At 29.0% G+C, this 19,851-nt stretch overlaps 3 protein-coding genes across 3 annotated transcripts; 2 read left to right on the top strand and 1 right to left on the bottom strand.

The window, feature by feature from the left end:
* Window positions 1–1,824: 1,824 nt before the first annotated feature.
* Window positions 1,825–2,819, top strand: HELRODRAFT_175630 (hypothetical protein; the record flags this gene model as incomplete). Its single annotated transcript, XM_009023040.1, has 3 exons — window positions 1,825–1,906; window positions 2,502–2,598; window positions 2,687–2,819. The coding sequence occupies 3 exons, from the start codon at window positions 1,825–1,827 to the stop codon at window positions 2,817–2,819; spliced, it is 312 nt and encodes a 103-aa protein (XP_009021288.1).
* Window positions 2,820–4,263: 1,444 nt separating this feature from the next.
* On the top strand, window positions 4,264–7,056 carry HELRODRAFT_82945 (hypothetical protein; the record flags this gene model as incomplete). The annotated part of the gene is made up of 6 exons (XM_009023039.1): window positions 4,264–4,315; window positions 4,681–4,731; window positions 5,003–5,126; window positions 5,794–5,918; window positions 6,171–6,295; window positions 6,928–7,056. The coding sequence occupies 6 exons, from the start codon at window positions 4,264–4,266 to the stop codon at window positions 7,054–7,056; spliced, it is 606 nt and encodes a 201-aa protein (XP_009021287.1).
* A 4,233-nt stretch (window positions 7,057–11,289) lies between these two features.
* HELRODRAFT_192562 (hypothetical protein) lies at window positions 11,290–16,253 on the bottom strand (the record flags this gene model as incomplete). Its single annotated transcript, XM_009023038.1, has 8 exons — window positions 11,290–11,636; window positions 12,493–12,595; window positions 12,987–13,028; window positions 13,158–13,201; window positions 13,549–13,649; window positions 14,166–14,286; window positions 14,885–14,900; window positions 16,153–16,253. The coding sequence occupies 8 exons, from the start codon at window positions 16,251–16,253 to the stop codon at window positions 11,508–11,510; spliced, it is 657 nt and encodes a 218-aa protein (XP_009021286.1). The 3' UTR covers window positions 11,290–11,507.
* Window positions 16,254–19,851: the final 3,598 nt, after the last annotated feature.

The following is a 19,851-nucleotide window of genomic DNA, read 5'->3' as shown; positions in this document are numbered from 1 at the left end:
AGAAGATTTAATTGTGTATTTTTGTTTTATTATTTAGAATAAAATAATTTCAATTCATTTATCGTTTCTTCATTCCTTCATTCATTCGAAGCTCTCTTTGAGGTGTGAGATTTTAAAAGTGGGTTTTATGTTTCATTTTGTTTGTGGTAGATAAATGACTGATAAAATACAAAAATAATTTATTTATTTGTTAATAAATAAGGAAATTTATAAATACGTAGCTTATACTTAATATTTTATTTTTAATAAATTTTTCATTAGCGCGTCTTTCTTAATATTTAGTGACGTTCTCTTCTGTTTTTAACTTTGTTAGATAACTCAAGTCATTAAATTAAATTAAACCAATCGGAGAGTTACATTTTTCATCATTTTTCAGAATTATTTGCGACAAAATGATAAATAAAAAATATTAATACGGCGCGATTCGTGAAAACGCACGCACGCACACGGGAAGACACAGGAACAATCACACAGACATTCGACAACACATCCAACGCAACACATTTGCATTTACGACCGCAGCCGCCTCAACAGCAACAGCAACTGCAACAGTTGCAGCAACAGCAAGAGACACAACATTAATTTGGAGGCAACGAAACCTACATAGGCGTAAATTATACAGACACAGACGCACACAGACGCGCAAATACACACAAACAAAACTACAGAGACAGACTTATAAATTTTAACAATATTCACATGAATACCTACATGAACAACAATATACGTGCAATTTTATATGCAAACACACCAATATTACTTATAACTTACTTATAAAGATGCATATATAACTCACACGCGCACACGCACAGACACACACACACACATACATACAAAACAACAACAAAATTACACATACATACATACAAAACAACAACAAAATTACTCATACATATATGCAAAATGAATGAGGCTATTCAATCAATTTTTCTGATGCTGTTGCTAGCCGGATGCAGACGTATGTGTGTTGCTCGCGTGTGTAATTAACAACAAGAATAAGAAACTTTATTATTAGTATAATTATTATTATCATTATAATTATAATTATTTTAAAAACAATTAAGGCTGAAATTAATTAAGATAGCTAAGGTACTAAAGACGATGGTAATAATCGGGCTATGTAATTTAGATGAAACTTATGATGATGACAACGACGACGACGATGATGATGACGTTGATGATGAAGATGATAATGAAAATGATGATGAAAATGATGATGAAGGTAATGGTTATGATGATAAAGTTTGTGGCATTGATTAAAAGTTTGTAAGAATAATTTAGGGACAATGTTTTCGAAAAGTTTCAAAGTTTCTTCATATTTTTTCAATTGGTTCATTAAAAATTATTGTTAAGATTAAAAATGTTAATTAATTTTAAAAACTACTGTGATTACATTAAAATTTATTATTTTAAATTATTTATAGTTTCTGAAAGATGTCTGACACAAAACCAGGTATGCGTCTATTGAGTCACTCATTTATTTTTTCGTTCATTTATTCACTCATTTTTCGACTATTTATTCATTCATTCATTCATTCATTCCTGCTTTTCATTCCTTTGTACATTCTTTAGAGTTTATTCATTCATTCGTTCGTTCGTTCGTTCGTCATGTGAGCATAGTCTTCATGCTAATTCATTCACGTACGATTATTGCAATTCTAGTATTCGTGTGTGTATAAATGTATGAACTTGTCGTCAATTTTTTAAATCAAGTGCAGAATAAGAGAATAACCTTGAACTTTTATTTAATAAACAAATTTATTAATTTATACGAATATTCATAAACTAATTAATATGCAAATTTATCATTTTATTTATTAAGATATGTCTGAAGTCGAGAAATTCGACAAGAGCAAGTTGAAGAAAGCCGAGACTGCCGAAAAAAATCCTCTGCCAACCAAAGAGGGTATGTGTCTTTCTGTCTGCGTGTCTGTCTGTGTGCGTGCGTGTCTGTGTGTTTGAATTACATTCACTTAGAAAAAAGTTTGAACATCTTTTTTCTCTAACGTATGCCTAAAAATTTTCTGGCATTTATTGTATGAGTTGTATTTTTTGAACCGCGTGTTTATATAGCTAGAAGTTTGTTTATTTACAGCCAGACATCCACAAAATATCATTTTATTTGTTTTTCTAACTTTTTCTCTTCAACTCCCGAGCAGATATCACTAAAGAGAAAGCAGCCGAGAAATGATTGCGAGAAGACTTTACTAAACATTTTTTTACGTTTTATTCCTTCTCTTTTTGATATTTTTTACTCTTGGTAGACATTAAATAATAAATTTTCCAACCAGAAAAAAATTTGTTTCGTAATCTCTACATAAATAATTGAAAGTAGGTAACAGTGATGAATGGATTTCATGCAGCTGGATACCTTAATGTACTAATCCATTAGGAACATTGTTATAAAGAGACTTTCGAAATAAAGTAAAAATGGACTTGTTAAAGTTAATAGTGTTCTTATTTTCACTCCCATTTTTGGTCTCCTAAGCTACAAGAACCAGGAGTAGCCGTCTTCCTGTTAATTCCCTGCTCCCTCGTAACTATTATGAACCACGTTAAAATAGATGGAAACTTCAAAGAACAGCGTACAGGCAGCCAGTAAGTTACGTGTAAATATCAACATAATTTTGAACTGAAAAAAACACTGCATAAGTTGCATAATTAGAAAGTTTCATTCCTACGCAAGATGGTTCACAGGGTGGTCTTCTATCGGAAAAATTATTAGAAACTCCGGTTTGTTTGTTCGTTGTCCTCCTAAAAAGACTTCCACACTTTTCAAATCCGGTGATGTTAAAATATTCTCAAAGATACAAGAATAATTAATAAGTATTTACTGGAAAATTTAGAATAAATAAATAAAACAACGTTACTTCTAAGATTTTGTGTGTGTGTGGTGTAGCACCAGCACAAATAACTAAATTTATCATGACTGTATATGTACAGTTTTAATGTAGTTAAGTCCGTAAGGAACAACGCCCAACGGCATTTAAATTGGTTTCACATGTCCTTTGCAAGTCAGATGTTGCATATGTAGGTACAAAATTTTTACATTTCACGACAACACTATAATATTTTTCGTGTTCAACATAGATTCGATCTTAAAAATATGAATCCGTTTGATTAAAATAACATTTCATATCATTTCTATATCATCCAATGGAGATCTTCATACCTAAACATCTAAGGGTTTCAAACATTTTGAAGATTAAAAAGCATGAAAGGTACGATACTTGAAAGATATAAATAAACTCCCTGGTGGGTTTTATTCAAGAATGTTGATTAAATGGCATTTGAAAAAACGCATATACACGCACGTTCACAAACACACACACACACAAAACTATATCATCCAGTGATTTATCCTTAAATTTCTTGTACATAAGTTTCGATAACTTTAAAAAATTGAGATGACCATCTGTGCTTAGCCAGCATTTTATGAATACATACGGTTATATATATCCAATCTTTAAAAAACTTACACTTGGGTTTGCGTCATAGAGAAGAATGTTCTTCAGTTAAGTTAGTACACATTTTCAACTGGCTGATTATAAATTGATGTTTTTTTTAGCGCATAAACCATTTTTAAAAAATCATATGACATTGGTAATATTAAACATTTCAATAAATCTCAGAACATGATATTTTTAATTGATATGGGCCAATCTTATTCTTCCTATTAGCATTATGTAAAAACTTTTCTGGATGCCTTGACGTTCACACTCGTTGTATTTTAACAGTTCAGAGGCAAATAATGTTTCCAGGCCATATATATGGATATAAATAATATATTATATCCATGATCCCAATGCTTCCATGTTAACGTTTAGTTTATGTAACATGTTTTCATTTTTTATGTGTAATTCAATGTCTCCAAAATTATAAATTAAATTACCCCATGAAATAAAAAAATGTCTAATATTGAATGAAATAAATAAAATTAAAACTATAATAATTGGTTTGATGTCTTAGAAATCGTTAATTGACATCTAAATGACTAATTAAACAAAATTTGGATGTTTTAAACTAGATTTTAATCATTTAAATTAGTCTAAGTAAAATTATACCAAGATCACCTCTACATGTCTTGAAAAAGGAAGAATGATCAAAAGATACCTCAAACAGCGCATCACTATCTCTCATTAAATTCACTTTTAACATTTTTCAGCATCCTTGTTTATCGGTGTTTATAAAAATTTTTTTTAAGATAATTTGGCATTTTTAAGGTTTTAATTGGGAAATTTAATTAAACACTTGTTAAAAAAAATGGCCAAAGAATACGATCATTTGTTCAAATTATTAATCATCGGAGACAGTGGTTAGATTTTTTCTAATGTTATTATTTTTCTTTCTCCTTTTTTCTTAATTTTTATTTTTTATCATTTAATTTAAACATTAAGTTAATTAAATTAATTAATTAAAAATTATCTTATTTTTTTTCTCCCCATTTATTTATTTGCTTGATTTTGTGTTTAATTTTTAATTTTTTTTAATAATATTTATTTTTTATTCTGATAACAGAAAAATAATATTATAAATTTTAATTTTACAATAATTTAGTATTTAGTTTTCCTTTTAGTAGTTTTCAAAGTAGAGTTGACAGAATTAAAATTTCTCTTTTATTTCATTTCATGATGTTAATAAAAGTAAAAACATAATTATGACTAATTATTTTTTCTCCAGGAGTTGGAAAAAGCAGTTTATTAGTTAGGTTTGCTGACAACACGTTCACAGGTTTATTTTGAAAGTGTATAATTATAATTCTTTGGTCTCTAATAATTTTGGCATAATTTGTTAATAAAATTTATTTGTAATGTGTCATTTTTTAGTTTGCTTAGGTTAATAGGACTAAGCTTAGAGTAAGACTATATGTGGCTGATTTATTTGAAATAATAAATCAATTTTTTTAATAAATCATAAATAATTGTTTTTAATTATTGCTGGATAACTAAAAAATTAATTAATTATATTAAAATTGTCTCTTATTTAACGCTGAACTCGACAGGCTCTTTCATAACGACGATAGGAGTTGATTTCAAAATCCGAACAATCATCGTCAACAATGAAAGAGTTAAACTACAAATTTGGGACACAGCAGGGCAAGAAAGATTTAGGACCATCACATCTACGTGGGTTTTACTCTCTCTCTTTCTTTCTCTTTCTCTCTCTCTCTCTCTCTCACACACACCCACATACACACACACATAGAGAAAGTGAAAAAAGAGAAACATATGCACACAGAAACACATATACAATACATACACACAGAAATCATGCACATATATGTGTATCATTTATTCATGTTTAATTTCATTTTTTATGTTTCATATTAGTTTCATATTTAACATATTTTTGTTTATTTATTAGTTTAAATATTGTTTCAATCCTGTTTGAAATATGAATTCAGTTGTTTCGTTAAATGAAAAAATTTTTGTTTTCAAAATTAAAACAACGACCAAAATTTAAATTAATTTTGTAACTTTTACATGAGTTTAACATTATTATAAATAAAGGAGCTAGTGAAGTATGGGGTGAAATTTATAGAATTTTGGCCTTTTTTATGTAGCTTATGATTAATCTTTTAATTTGTTGTTAAGCTTATTAAAATTATTGACTGATACATTAAATTATATGAGAAGTATCTCTAATTATATAAATGTACAAAGTATAAATCTAATTTAAAATGATATTCTGAATGGTGTTTCATATGATATTTTAAAATGTACTCTAGATGTTACTTCAAATGGTAAATGGTATTTTAAAGAATAATAAAAAAAAAATTAAATTCTAAAAAAGGTACTACCGAGGCACACACGGGGTACTAGTGGTGTATGACGTAACAAGCGGTGAAACCTTTGCCAACATTAAGAGGTGGCTGCAAGAGATCGATCAGAATTGTGATGTCGTCAACAGAATATTAGGTATGCTTTGTTTTTTTTATGCTAATTTGTTTAAATATCTATCTCTATTTTATCTCTGTCTGTCTGTCTCTGTCTCTATATTTATCTAAACTATCAATTATCCATCTTTTTATTTTTTCCTTGTCAGTCTGTCTGTTTATGTCTCTCTATCCATATATATCTATCCTGTCTATCCATATATATCTATCCTTCAATCAACCATCCATCTTTTTTATTTTATTTATTTTAATTTTTTTTATAAATTTTCTAAAGTTGGCAACAAGGATGACAATCCAGATAAAAAAGTCGTTTCGACTGAAGATGCCCAGGCATTTGCTGACCAGATTGGTATCAAGCTGTTCGAGACAAGTGCTAAAGATAACAAAAATGTTGAAGAAGTATGTGTCTGTATGTGTGTCTGTCTGTTTGTCTCTGTCTGTCTGTGTTTTGTGTCTGTATGCCGGTCTTTTGCTTTGGTATCTAGTTTTTTAAATCAAGCGCCTAAGTAAACAATGTTGAAGAAGTATGTGTCTGTATGTGTGTCTGCCTGATTGGTTGTTTGTATGTCTGGCGGTTTGTCTATTTGTTCGTCTGTCCAATTGTGTTTGTCTGTCGGTCCGTGTTCGTTTGTGAGGGTATGATTTTTTGTGTGTTTCTGAGTTTATGTTTCTTAATTTGGGGTCAATCAGTTGGAATTAAGTGCTGAAGATCAAAATGTTGAAGGATTGTCTGTTTTTGTTTGTGCCAGTGTGTGTATGTATGTGCGTGTCAGCCAGTCAATCAACCAACCAACTAACTAACCAACCAACTTGTCAGTCAATCAATCGCGACTGAACAAGCAAACAACCAACCAGCAAATCAAACATCTCACAATCAGTCGCCCAACCAATCAGCTAACTGGCCAATCCTACAATCGCCCAACCAATCAGCTAACTGGCGAAACCCACAATCGCCCAACCAATCATCCTACCAATCAATCGTTCCATCAATCATCAATCAATTCTTCAACCAACCATTCAACTAATCACAGATGTTTATGGCGATCACTGAATTGGTATTGAGGTCGAAAAAGGAACAGCAGACGAGAATACAACAGCAGGGCGGGGATACGGTCAAACTAGGCACCAAGTCCAGCAAGTCCAAGAAAAAATGCTGCTGAATAATTATGATTAATTATAATTAAATATAATAAATTAACATAACTAATATGTACACTTATATATTTATTTATTTATTAATTCATTTATGATGGTACAAATGTTTTAAATTTATTACGTTATAATTTAATATTTATTATATTATTATTTTATTATTGTTATTGTAGTTGCTATTATTATTATTATTATCATAATTATTTTTATGATTTATAACATAATAATGTAACGTAACATTATATTTGTTTAATTTTCGTAACGTTACGATAATGCTACGACTACTACTACTGCTGCTGCTACTACTACTACTGCTACTGCTACTACTACAACTATTACTACTACTACTACTAATAATAATAATAATAATAATAACAATAATGCCACTGATAATAAAATTTTAGTTATTTAAGACATACTCATTTATGTATTATCATTTAAGAGTGATTTACAAATTTGGCTCACTGTTACAATAATTATAAGTAAAGTTGCGTGTCTTTATATGTTTGTGTGTGTGTTTGTGTGTGTGTGTGTGTGCGAGCGCGTATGCTCATTGTTATAATTAAAAGATTCGAACATTTCTACCTATATTTTCTTGAAATAATAAAAATGAAGTAATTGCCCTTTGTATTGTGTTAGCAATTATTCATTATATATATCATTCGTCACTACTATGTCAATTTAATCATTTTAATCATTATTGCTATTACTGTTGTTTTCTTTACTGTTGTTATTATTGTTGTTGTTGTGGTTGTTGTTTTTGTTGACATTGTTATTATTATTATTGTTATTTAATTTACTTAATGTCTCCTCCACTCGTGTATTAAATATAGTGATTAATTTCTGCTGCTGCTTTTAATAATAATAATAATGATTATTATATTGTATTATTATTATTACTATTATATATAGCATCCACATTTTTATTTACATAGTTCTCGCCATTGCTAATGATTCTGTCATAATTATTAGGCGTTATTATTATTTTTATTATTATAATTATTATTACTATTAATTTATTTCTATATTTCCTAATACTGCCATTATTATTATTGATGGTATTTCTAGCGAGGCTTTTAACGAGGACTGAATTGGTGAAGAAGTTGGAGGATAATTTATTATTTTTATTCGGTGGTTTCCGGTTTATTTTACCTAATTATAACCTACGTAACTGTTATATTATTAATATTAATTATATCAATTATAATAATTATCAATATTTTTTTATTTTAATTTATAGCAAATGAATGAATGTACGTATATATGTACAATGATAAGTAGTGACTATTATTATTTGTCGTTTTTCCTAATATTATTATTATTATTATAATTATTATTATTAATGCATTTCTGGATATGATTATTGCCGTTATGGTTGTTGATATCATTATTATTATTATTATTATTGTTGTTGTTGTTGTTGTTGTTGTTGTTGCTGTCGAGGAAAATAATTATTGATTTTTATTGAATTTCCATGACTTATCAACTTAGATGGAACGAGTCTGTTCATTGGCTACTGATTGCTTTGAACTCTAATAAAAACAATAATAATAATAGTTATTATTATTATAAATAATAATTATTATTATTTTAAATAATAATTATTATATTTTTATTAATACTCTTACAAAACTTGAGTAATATTACTTCTGTTGAAATTTCTTCCATATCATCATCATTATCGTCGTTATTCATATTTGTAATTTTAGTAGAGCAATTAATTAATTAATTCATTCATTCATTAAATGATTAATACATGCTCGGACGGATTAACGGATGAATTAATGCACGTGTTTGAATGCTTTCGCAATTAATAATTAATTAACTAAGTGAGTAATTAATTAAGAAAGTGTTTACAAAATTAATTAATTAGATAATTAATTAGATTGCCTTTATAAAAATCATTCCTCTCTTATGTAAATTTTATTACCATACTGGATTCAACTACACATTCATAATTTATATATATTCGCTACAGTTACAACATAAATTATACTATTAATAATAATATTATTATTATTGTTGTTGTTTTTGTCGTTAATAATATTTTTATTATTGTCGTTATTGATATTATGGTTATAGGCGTTTTATTACTTCGACAATTAGTGTATGACTATTATTATTATTATTATCATTATTATTATTCGGTTTTGGCATTTATTTCTTTTGTAATAATTATTACTATTGATGTTATTATTATTGAATTTATTATTATTTAATTAATTTTAACATTTTATTGACATATTTTATTTTGATTATTTTTGATTTTACTGGTTTTCTCTGAATAATAAAAGAGTTTACATTATTATTATTATTTTAAAATAATGCATTTCAATGTAACACTCTTCACCCATCTGTCTCGATTATTTATTTCGTTTTGTTTTTATTTTATTAATATTGTTGTTAACATTATTAATATTATTCTATTATTATTATTAATAATAATTTTATTATTGTTGTTGTTTATTATTATTAATATTAAAAATAAATTAAACTAACTTGAAATTACTTGCAATTAAAACAATGTCAAATCATGAAATACCTTAGATACATTTATATGCTTGTATATTTTACATATGTATAATATAATCATATATATATATATATATATATATATATATATATATATATATATATATATATATAATTCCAATACACTCAAAATCATTATCGTTTCGTTATCAGTCGAAATAATTTTTCATCTGGTTATGGATTAATAGTTTTCGGTTTTATATATATATTTATTTATTTATTATATATATTATTATGTATTTGGGTCGGTTCTATTTTTAGGCTGTTTCTGTCTGTTTCTCTCTTTTTTTCTTTCTCGCTCTCTCTATTTCTCTGTTTCTCGTTCTCTCTCTCTCTCTTTGTTTCTCTCTCTCTCTCTCTCTCTCTCTCTCTCTCTCTCTCTCTCTCTCTCTCTCTCTCTGTTTCTCTCTCTCTTTTTTTATATATATTTGTAAATATATGATATAAATGAAAATATTACATTTAAATTTGCACCTCCGTAATGTTTATTTATCTATAGTTTTTTCCTAGGTTTACTTGTTCACTTCTTCTGAACTCTCATGCAATTGGTTATTATTATTGCTCTTATTATATTATATATATATATATATATATATATATTATGAATAAACATATATCTTTGGTTATTGCTTCTAATTTAGACATAATTTTTAATAAATTTAACTATTTTTTCATTTAATTGTCTTTTTTCATTAAAAAATAAATTTAATAATCAGAAATTTGGAATGAGTTGAAATTGAAAAGAATTGCGATCAATGAGTGCCGAAAAAAAATTTGAAAATATACTCTTAAATTTATTCCTAACTTTCAAAATAAAACATGGAGAACCGGGGTATCGATCCCCGTACCTCTCGCATGCTAAGCGAGCGCTCTACCATCTGAGCTAGTTCCCCTGTCATTAATGCTGTGCAATATTTCTATTTGAGTTTTATTAAGACAATGAAGCCATATGAAAAAAGTGTGGTTTCCTTTGTTAGTTCGTTATTTTGTTCTTTCGTTCGTTCGTTGAATAAATTTGCTACCGCGTGGTCGATCTCTTTGATTACCAGAGGTGGAGCGTCAAAACCTTTCTTGTTCATCAAATTAGTTTTAGTTAGAACAGTAACAATATCGTTCTTCGTAACGGTTTTGTTGAATTTTTTTTTATGTTCGTTGTTGTAAAGATGTTTGGCCGGTGACATAGGCACGTAGAAATTTTATTTGCTTCTTAGCCCCCCTGAAATTTAAAAATTTCAAAACTCTTCAAATTTCGGCCTACCCCGTCAACGCTGTCATCTCCAAGTTCATTCTTCTTTTAGGACGTATAACTTTATTAATCCGATAAGCAGAACCATATATATATATAATTTGTGTTTCTTTTTCCCAAAACAAGGCATGACGGCCTCGAAAATTTTAAACCTTATTTTGTATTTTCGGGCTCTGTCGTTAGTTTGAATGAACGAGAGTCCGGATCAGGTGGGTAGGAAATGAAATATAGATGACACGAGCTCGCCATTTCTTCCTTTGTTTCTTCTCAACTTCTCAACAAATTTTTATATTTAGTGGATTTCGACTGTGAGATACTTTTCTATGTACCTTCACAATCCCCTTTAATGTGTCTTTAAGCCCCAAAGTCAAACTATCGCATATTAAAGAAACAGCTTCGTCTCCAATGGAAAAATTGAACATGAGATAGAGCATAAGTTCACAGAACTTCTTAAAAGAAACTCAAAGATGAACGCTTTTATTTATCTCCCGATAGACGACAATAAAAATATTTGATTTTATTTGACTTCGAAAAAGATGATGATTATTTATATTAAAGAAAGAAATTATTCAACAGGTTTTGGATAAAGTGATACACTGAAATATATTATCATAAAACTCAAACCGACTAAAAATTAATTTACGCAAATTATATTTTAATTTATGATAATTATATGTCCATTTATTCCTCCTCTTCCTCCTCCTCTTCCTCTTCGTGATGTTCTTCGTGCTGTTCTTCAGCGGGGGCATCCTCCTCAGCCCCGTCCTCCTTTCGTTTCAATGTATCTTGCCCCCATTCGGGCTTGCCTTTCTGTAATAAATCATTAAGATAATTTATGTTAATTATATGTTAATGTATTTCTCGACTCTATTTTAACGTATCTTGTTCCCATTTGGGTTTGCCTTTCTATGATAAGTCGTTGAGTATTGTAATGCTTAGGCTTCATTTTAAATATTTTATGTTAATTTATTTTTCAACCTTATGTTCATTTTATTCGTTTTATTCTTCCTAATGTGTCGTGTTTTCACCAAATATTAACCAAATGGTATAATTTCCATTTAAACTTGCAGATGTAAGGTGGAGAAATCAAAAGTGTGCTTTGTTATCAGTAACAAAATTTGGAAAGTAACAAATGAACGAACGAATGAACGAACGAACGAACGGACGGACGAATGAATGAATGAATGAAAGAATCAATCAATCAATCAATCAATCAATCAATCAATCAATCAATCAATCAATCAATCAATCAATCAATCAATCAATCAATCAATCAATCAATCAATCAATCAATCAATCAATCAATCAATCAATCAATCAATCAATCAATCAATCAATCAATCAATCAATCAATCAATCAATCAATCAATCAATCAATCAATCAATCAATCAATCAATCAATCAATCAATCAATCAATCAATCAATCAATCAATCAATCAATCAATCAATCAATCAATCAATCAATCAATCAATCAATCAATCAATCAATCAATCAATCAATCAATCAATCAATCAATCAATCAATCAATCAATCAATCAATCAATCAATCAATCAATCAATCAATCAATCAATCAATCAATCAATCAATCAATCAATCAATCAATCAATCAATCAATCAATCAATCAATCAATCAATCAATTAATTAATTAATTAATAAACTAACGGCTTCGCTTTCTTCAAGAGCGTATTTTGATTGGCCGGTTGACTTCAGGTTGTCACGGAAGGCTGAGCCGAGCTTGCTCTTGACTTCGGCGATTTTTGCGAGTCTGGATTTTAATTATTAATATCATTATCTATAATTATTATTCATTATTGTTATTATAACTGTTATTTCATAATTTTTAAATATTACAATTATAATTTTTTTAGAAGTATTTTTATGGATGGCCTTTTGACTTTGCTCGCCTTTCTTAAATAAAAATTGTTTTACTTTTTTTATTCAACACCACAAGCAACCAATACATAGTAGCTATGCTACCTTATATAATTAGCTCATTCGTTCATCCAATCTTTCCATCGATCCATCTATCAAACATAATGAAATCTCCACAAATCTCGAATACCCCCCTTCAAGAGAGGGGCACCATGGGACTTTACACTCCCTCCCTCAATGAATATTTTTGTTATTGATAAGAAAAATTGGTTAGTTTTTCTTACTTTTGTTCAGTTTTGGAAACTTTTTTCAATGAAGGCTTGACGCTGTGTGAATGAAATTAAATTTGGTCTAGAGGATAAATTTTCGTAAACTTTTCAAATGAAAGTGAAAAATAAAAAATGAATAAAAAAATGTTTTTATTTAATTTAATTTGACGTCAGCGCGTCACTCACAAATGTCCTTTGATGTCGTTGACGATGATGTTCAACTCGTTGATCTGAAAACATTTTTCGTGTAGTAGCACATGTGAGGGTCATTTAAAAATTAAAAATAAAATCCTTTTAACAACTATTCAACTTTCTTTCATTATTTATTTCAAAAGCGAACCATTAACCCAAATTTAAAAGTTTTCTAATTAAATTTAATTCAATAAGTTTAATAAATATTCAATAAATTCCATAAATTAATTTTGAAATACGTAGAAGAAATGGCGCCCTCGAGGTTATCATCTATCCTACTAAATTTTATTTCAAACCTTCTTGGTCCAAACCCTCGTTCATTGAAACAAACGACCAAGCCCGAAAGATACAAAATAAGATTGGAAAACATCCTCACACCACCCACCTCAAAGTCAAGTTTCCTCAACTTGAACTCCCAATCATATTTCTCCTCCTCCAGTTTGCAAGCTGCTTCGTAATATTCCCTAACTTTCCTTTCCAAAGAATCTGTTTTATAAATTTTATAAATAAAAAAAATTATAAAAAAATTTTATAAATAAAATTTTAAAAAAAGTAGGGCTCGTCCGGGATTTGAACCCGGGACCTCTCGCACCCAAAGCGAGAATCATACCCCTAGACCAACGAGCCAGCTGTTATGTTGGCGCCAAACAGTTTTATCGCTTTAACAAATGCTTGCTTATGTGCATTCATGACCGAATTAGACACGTTTAAACAATTCTCACTCTTGCCAGTCACCATCAGTTCAAAGTAACGAAGTAGTTTTTAATTAAATTAAGTTTTGTATTATGTTTTTTGGTTAATATATAGTTAAAGTTCAATGGATGAAGCCACGTGGAAGTGTGAAAAATGGCGCTAAATAAATATAATTTTATTTTACGGAAAGTTATTGTAATAACAAGGATGTTAACAATGATGAAAGGATTGAATGGATGAAGATAATTAACCAAAACGATATTTTAATAAATTATAATAATAATGCTAATAAATAATAATAATTGAAACCTTTATCTAAGCCGTCGATGGCCAATTTCGGGATGCGTGTTGCCAGAACTTTGGCGCGTTCAACTGCATCCATTTCCTGCTGTTTCTTCAGCTCTTCAGCTGTCTTCTGAACTACTACGCTCTTTATCATTAGCATTAATTAATTGGTTAATTAATTAAGGTCAGTTAACTGGATATTTTATTTTTTTTTAATTTCTATCAAAATTTTGTGATCCGCATTGTTGGTCCATTGGAATGGATGATGGTGTGGTGTTCAAATGAAAGATGATAAAAAAGTAACAGATGATGATGGCTGAAAAGAGGATGGTGATTATAAAGGATAAATGATGATAGCAACGATGAAAGTTGATTGTGATGTTGAGGATGATAAAGAAATGCTAGACCAAATCGGATTCAAAATTTTGAGATTAATATTGTTGAAAATTTAGATGGCCAAGAGATTAAGATTGATTAGGATTGTTTGTAATTATCATATTCTTTTCAGACCAGAAAAACTTAGCGTTTCAAGAACACATAGTTTGCTATAGTTCAGTTTTTTGTCAGATTGAAAGATATGAAATTATTTGAAAAATTGTGTAAAAGTTAATGATAGCGAAGGTACGATATTGTAAGGCGTTTTAATTATAATAATTATAACAATAATTCAAATAATAGTAGCTATAATTATTTTTTCTATTATTTAAATTATTTTATCCAAATTAATAAAAATAAAAGCTTACTTCTTGTTCATCGGCCCTGTGTGAAAAATATAAAATTATTTAATTCTAAATTATTATTTAATTAATTGATGTGAAAAATTTTTTAAATTCTCAAGGTCAAGAAATTTGAATACATACACACTTAGTTGTATAGGCATACAAATATGTACACACACATACTTACGTACACACACATAGGACGTACACACACACACACACACACACACACACACACACACACACACACACACACACACACACACACACACACACACACACACACACACACACATTGTATATTATGTACACTCACACATGCCATTTAAAATTTAAATTTAAAAACATTTTTAATTATTATTTGCTTGAATATTATTAAATATTATTATCACATTAGCGCTATAAAATAATTTAGAACGACTTAATCGGTCGAATAATAAATATACTAATATTAAAATGAATTAATTATCATATTAATAAACCAAAAAAGAAAATAAGTTAGCTATAATTTAATTAGAAATTGATTAAAAATAATTATAAACCCACATTTTTGAATAAATTTTAATTTATTCTCGGAGGAGGAAGAGATAATTATCCAAAGGAATCAAACTGGATTCGGGAATCGAAGACTAGTTCTAATCTTCTTAGGTAAAGCAACTTAAGCAAACATCTTTCAAATAACATTATATATACATATAAATACATACATTCATACATACATGCATACATACATACATACATACATACATACATACATACATACATACATACATACATACATACATACATACATACATACATACATACATACATACATACATACATACATAACACATTTACATAAATACATACATACATACATACATACATAAGGTATACGCTTTAAATTTCGAAGGCATGTATATAAATGTATATATGTATGTTGTGTTTACAGAAAAATATACATATATACATACATACATATATACATACATACATACGTGCAACAACAGTTCTATTAAGCATTGCAAAAAGTTTCCTTGAGCTAGATAGGATAATAATATTCGCGTTGCTTCAAACTGCTGTAAAGAGATGATGATGATGATGATGATGATGATAGTGATGGTGTTGGTGATCTTAGTGGCGATAATGTTTATGTACGTAATAGAAAAAATAGCGACCAATAAGTGAATGATGACGCAGTTGTGATAATAAAATGATGGTTAATGAGATGATGATGACACTGAAAAGAGAAGAAGGATGATGATAATGATGAAGGTTGAGATCATGGTAATGATGATGGTGGTTCTAACTGCATATTCGACAGCTGGGCCGATGGGGAGGCATGCAGCAAAAAGTTATTTTTAGCTAAGGGCCTTACTTGTCTTATTATTTTTGCTAAGGTGCGGCTCATTTTTTGTTTTAGAATTTATTAAATTACAGTTTTTTAAATTTTTAAATCGTTTTATTGAATTAAGTATTAATTCACTTTTAATATTTTTAGATAATTCTTTTTTAAATCTTAGAATAAAGCTCATTTTAAAATTTCATTTTCTAAATTCCCTAAAAAAGGTTTAATAGAAATGTTTTAACATGGAATCAGAATGGGCCGCCATATATTTCTGCTAAAGAATTGTTGTTGTTTTTATTTATTAACGTGATGTTTTCTGTTATTAATATGTTATTTGTTGATGTTCTTTTAAAATGTTAATGTCATGGAGTTGTTGTCGTTGTTTTGTCAATGTTTCTTCTTGTTGTGTTGTTTCAACAGACAGCAAAACACTCCTTTAAAACATACTTTACAACAGACGTTCAGGTTTTTGAGTTTTTTGATGTTTTGTTATCGTCGTTGTTGGGACTGTTGTTGGTGTAGTGGATAATGTTGTTGTTGATGTGATTACTGTTGTTGTTATTGGTGTTGCTGTTGTAAGTGTTGTTAAACAGCATTTTACATCAATTTGTTTCCCCTTCACCTACAAAACAAAATAGCATTTTGTTTTCAACCGTTCTTCACTCTGGCAGAATGATTAAATTCAGAATGTCAGGTATGCGCGCTCAAGATATGTGTGTGTGTAGATGTGTGTGTGTGTAGATGTGTGTGTGTGTAGATGTGTGTGTGTGTGTAGATGTGTGTGTGTGTGTGGTGTATGTGCGTATCTTCTATGGTGCAAAGAACGCGAGCATATGTGATGTTAGTGAATAAACAAAACAATTGAAATGTTATTATATTGCTAACGGTTTGCTTGTTTGTTAATAAAATTTTGTTTATCGCTACTGGTGAATATCTAATTTTTAGATCATTATTATTAGCATTAGCAATATCTTGTGTGTGTGTGTGTGTGTGTGTGTGTGTGTGTGTGTGTGTGTGTGTGTGTGTGTGTGTGTAGTAGTAGTAGTAGTAGATGTAGTAGTAGAAGTAACGACAGTAACAATAGCAATAGCAGCAATATTATTATTACTTTCTGAGTATTTTTATAGCGCCAATTATTACACTCGAGTAGTAGTAGAAGAAGTAGTAGTCGTACCGGTAGTAATATTATTATCATTAACATCATCATATTATAAGGTGTTATGTTTCATTTATTTTTCTGCCATTAAGTCGGCAGGAAAATTTGAAAAAGAAAATTTCATTCAGTGCAAAAAAAATACTCCATCCAGACATTCTAATCAGAAAAAATACTTCGAGATAAATGAACAAATTTAATTTAAGCTCGTACTCTCGATATAAACATCATTATTTACACAATTTTTATATAAGAGTTTAAGACTAGAATTTTTCGAAATTCAACCTGTTACTGCTACAACGGTTTTTAGTTGAAATTAGCATGGACATTTCGTTTAACTTAATCTTTTACCTTAACTAAACCTTTGTTGTGGGTGGGGTAATCTGGCCCCAAAGCCCCCTATTTGGTTGCACATAGCTCTAACTGACCCTACAAACATTCAATGCTCTCCTTTATGAACTTTTAAAGTCTTGGGAAGAATTCCCGAATATTCCGGTTCTGAAACTTACTCTAGAATTTAAGGCGAATGTTTGGGAATGGGTTGTCAATCAATCAATCAATTAATCAATTAATTAATTAATTATTCAATCAATCAACCAATCGAAATATAAAATGTTTAAAATAAATAATAAAAACCAGAAATTAGATGTATTTAAATAGTATAAATACTGACAAATTTGGTTCCAAAAAAAATTATTTGATTTAAAAAACAACTCCACCTACTGACGCAACTTCAGAGTTTGTATTTATTATTATTTTAAATGTAATAATTAACACCGATTTCAAGAAACCAATCGTTTATCATTAATAAAAAAAAGATTTTATCAATTCGCAAATTTTAAAAAGTTAACATCAGAACGACAGATATCTATAGAAATTGTACAAATTTTGAATACATGAACCGGTTTGTTAATTCGTTCTTTCCTACTAATTTTCTATAAATTTTTAAAAATAAAATAATCTATAATACAAATAACTAAAAATGAACACGCACAACACTACGCACACACACACACACACACACACACACACGTTAACATTAACATAATTTATGTAATCCCGCTTACCTACACCTGTCACGCCAAATACGTACAAATCAAAACTGGAACTAGACAACAGCTATCACACCGTCAATTTGGGGATGTGAATCTCACCAATGAGCCATCATCATCGTCGTCGCCGTCGTCACTGCTAACGTTTAATGACGCTGATGACGTCAGAGTTACTGCATTCGGCCACCAATATCCAGATGAATATTTCGAGTATTTATCCGAGGAAAGGAGCAATCGATCTATAGGAACATGTTAGCTATTCGCCGCACCGATTCTACTCGTTATCAGGATTGTCTCAAGAGATTCGGATAACAAGTGGTCGTGCTAAAATAAATTAAATGAGCCGTTTTAGGTTTCTATCGTCATTGTTTCATTTCATTGTTGCTCGCTCGCATTCGATGTTATAACTATCACTGTAATAATAACAATTTTAAACTCTGCGCTTCTGCAGCTACTACTGCTATTTTTTCTACGACTATTTCTATTGTTGTTGCTGCTGCTGCTACTACTACTACCACCACCACTACTACTATTGTTGTTGCTGCTGCACCTACTACTACTACTACTACTACTACTACTACCACCACTACTACTACTACTACTACTACTACTACTACTACTACTACTACTACTACTACTACTACTACTACCACTAATACTACTACTACTACTATTACTTTTTTATTTTAATTATAAGTAACATTGAAAACAGCTACCCACAAAATTTGGCCAACGTTCAGCTCAGATGAAGATTTTATACGTTTTAATAATTTCATATTTTTACTTTTATTTTACATGCGCATTAAAAACATTTAATTTTTTCAGTTCTCCAAAATTCTAAAAAATGATCGAAAGATAAATTCTAAAACTTGGATGAAGTAAGGAATTTATCAATTAATATACATTTCACCCTTTCCTTTATTCATATTCTTAATTGTTTTTGTGGCATAATTATTATATAGGTAAATGAGATAATAGAGATCTTTTTCAGAACACAAGGTCTAAATCTTTATAAATATATATTTAAAAATGAATATAGTCACTAATATATGAAATTAACTAGAAATAGTCAATCTATCTTATGGATTAATATAATATACATCCATGATCTATCTGTAAAATGCGTTGGCAAGAGTCTACGGACTTTACATTGAGTGGCATTATATATTGTTATAGGTAGGTGCCATTTGGTGAGTGGCGTTCTCTGAGATTCTCTGTGAGTATTCGAGGAGAAATATACCAAAACAAACCTCTTTTGATGGCAATTTGAATTAATATTAACATATTAAAAACCGGAATTGGAAGAAGCGTTTGAGATTTAGACTGTAAAACTAGACTAGCTCTTTTTAATGTTTTCAAGATTTTTTAATGTTTTATCAAATATTTATGTTATTTGCTATAAGAGTTAATGTAAAATATTTACGTTTTTAAGTTTGATAAAACGTTTTGAGATCAA

Source organism: Helobdella robusta (assembly GCF_000326865.2).
Source record: "Helobdella robusta unplaced genomic scaffold HELROscaffold_34, whole genome shotgun sequence".
Classification (NCBI taxonomy): domain Eukaryota; kingdom Metazoa; phylum Annelida; class Clitellata; order Rhynchobdellida; family Glossiphoniidae; genus Helobdella; species Helobdella robusta.
The sequence above is the reverse complement of the archived record's forward strand: the minus strand, read 5'-3'. Positions and strand labels throughout refer to the sequence as shown.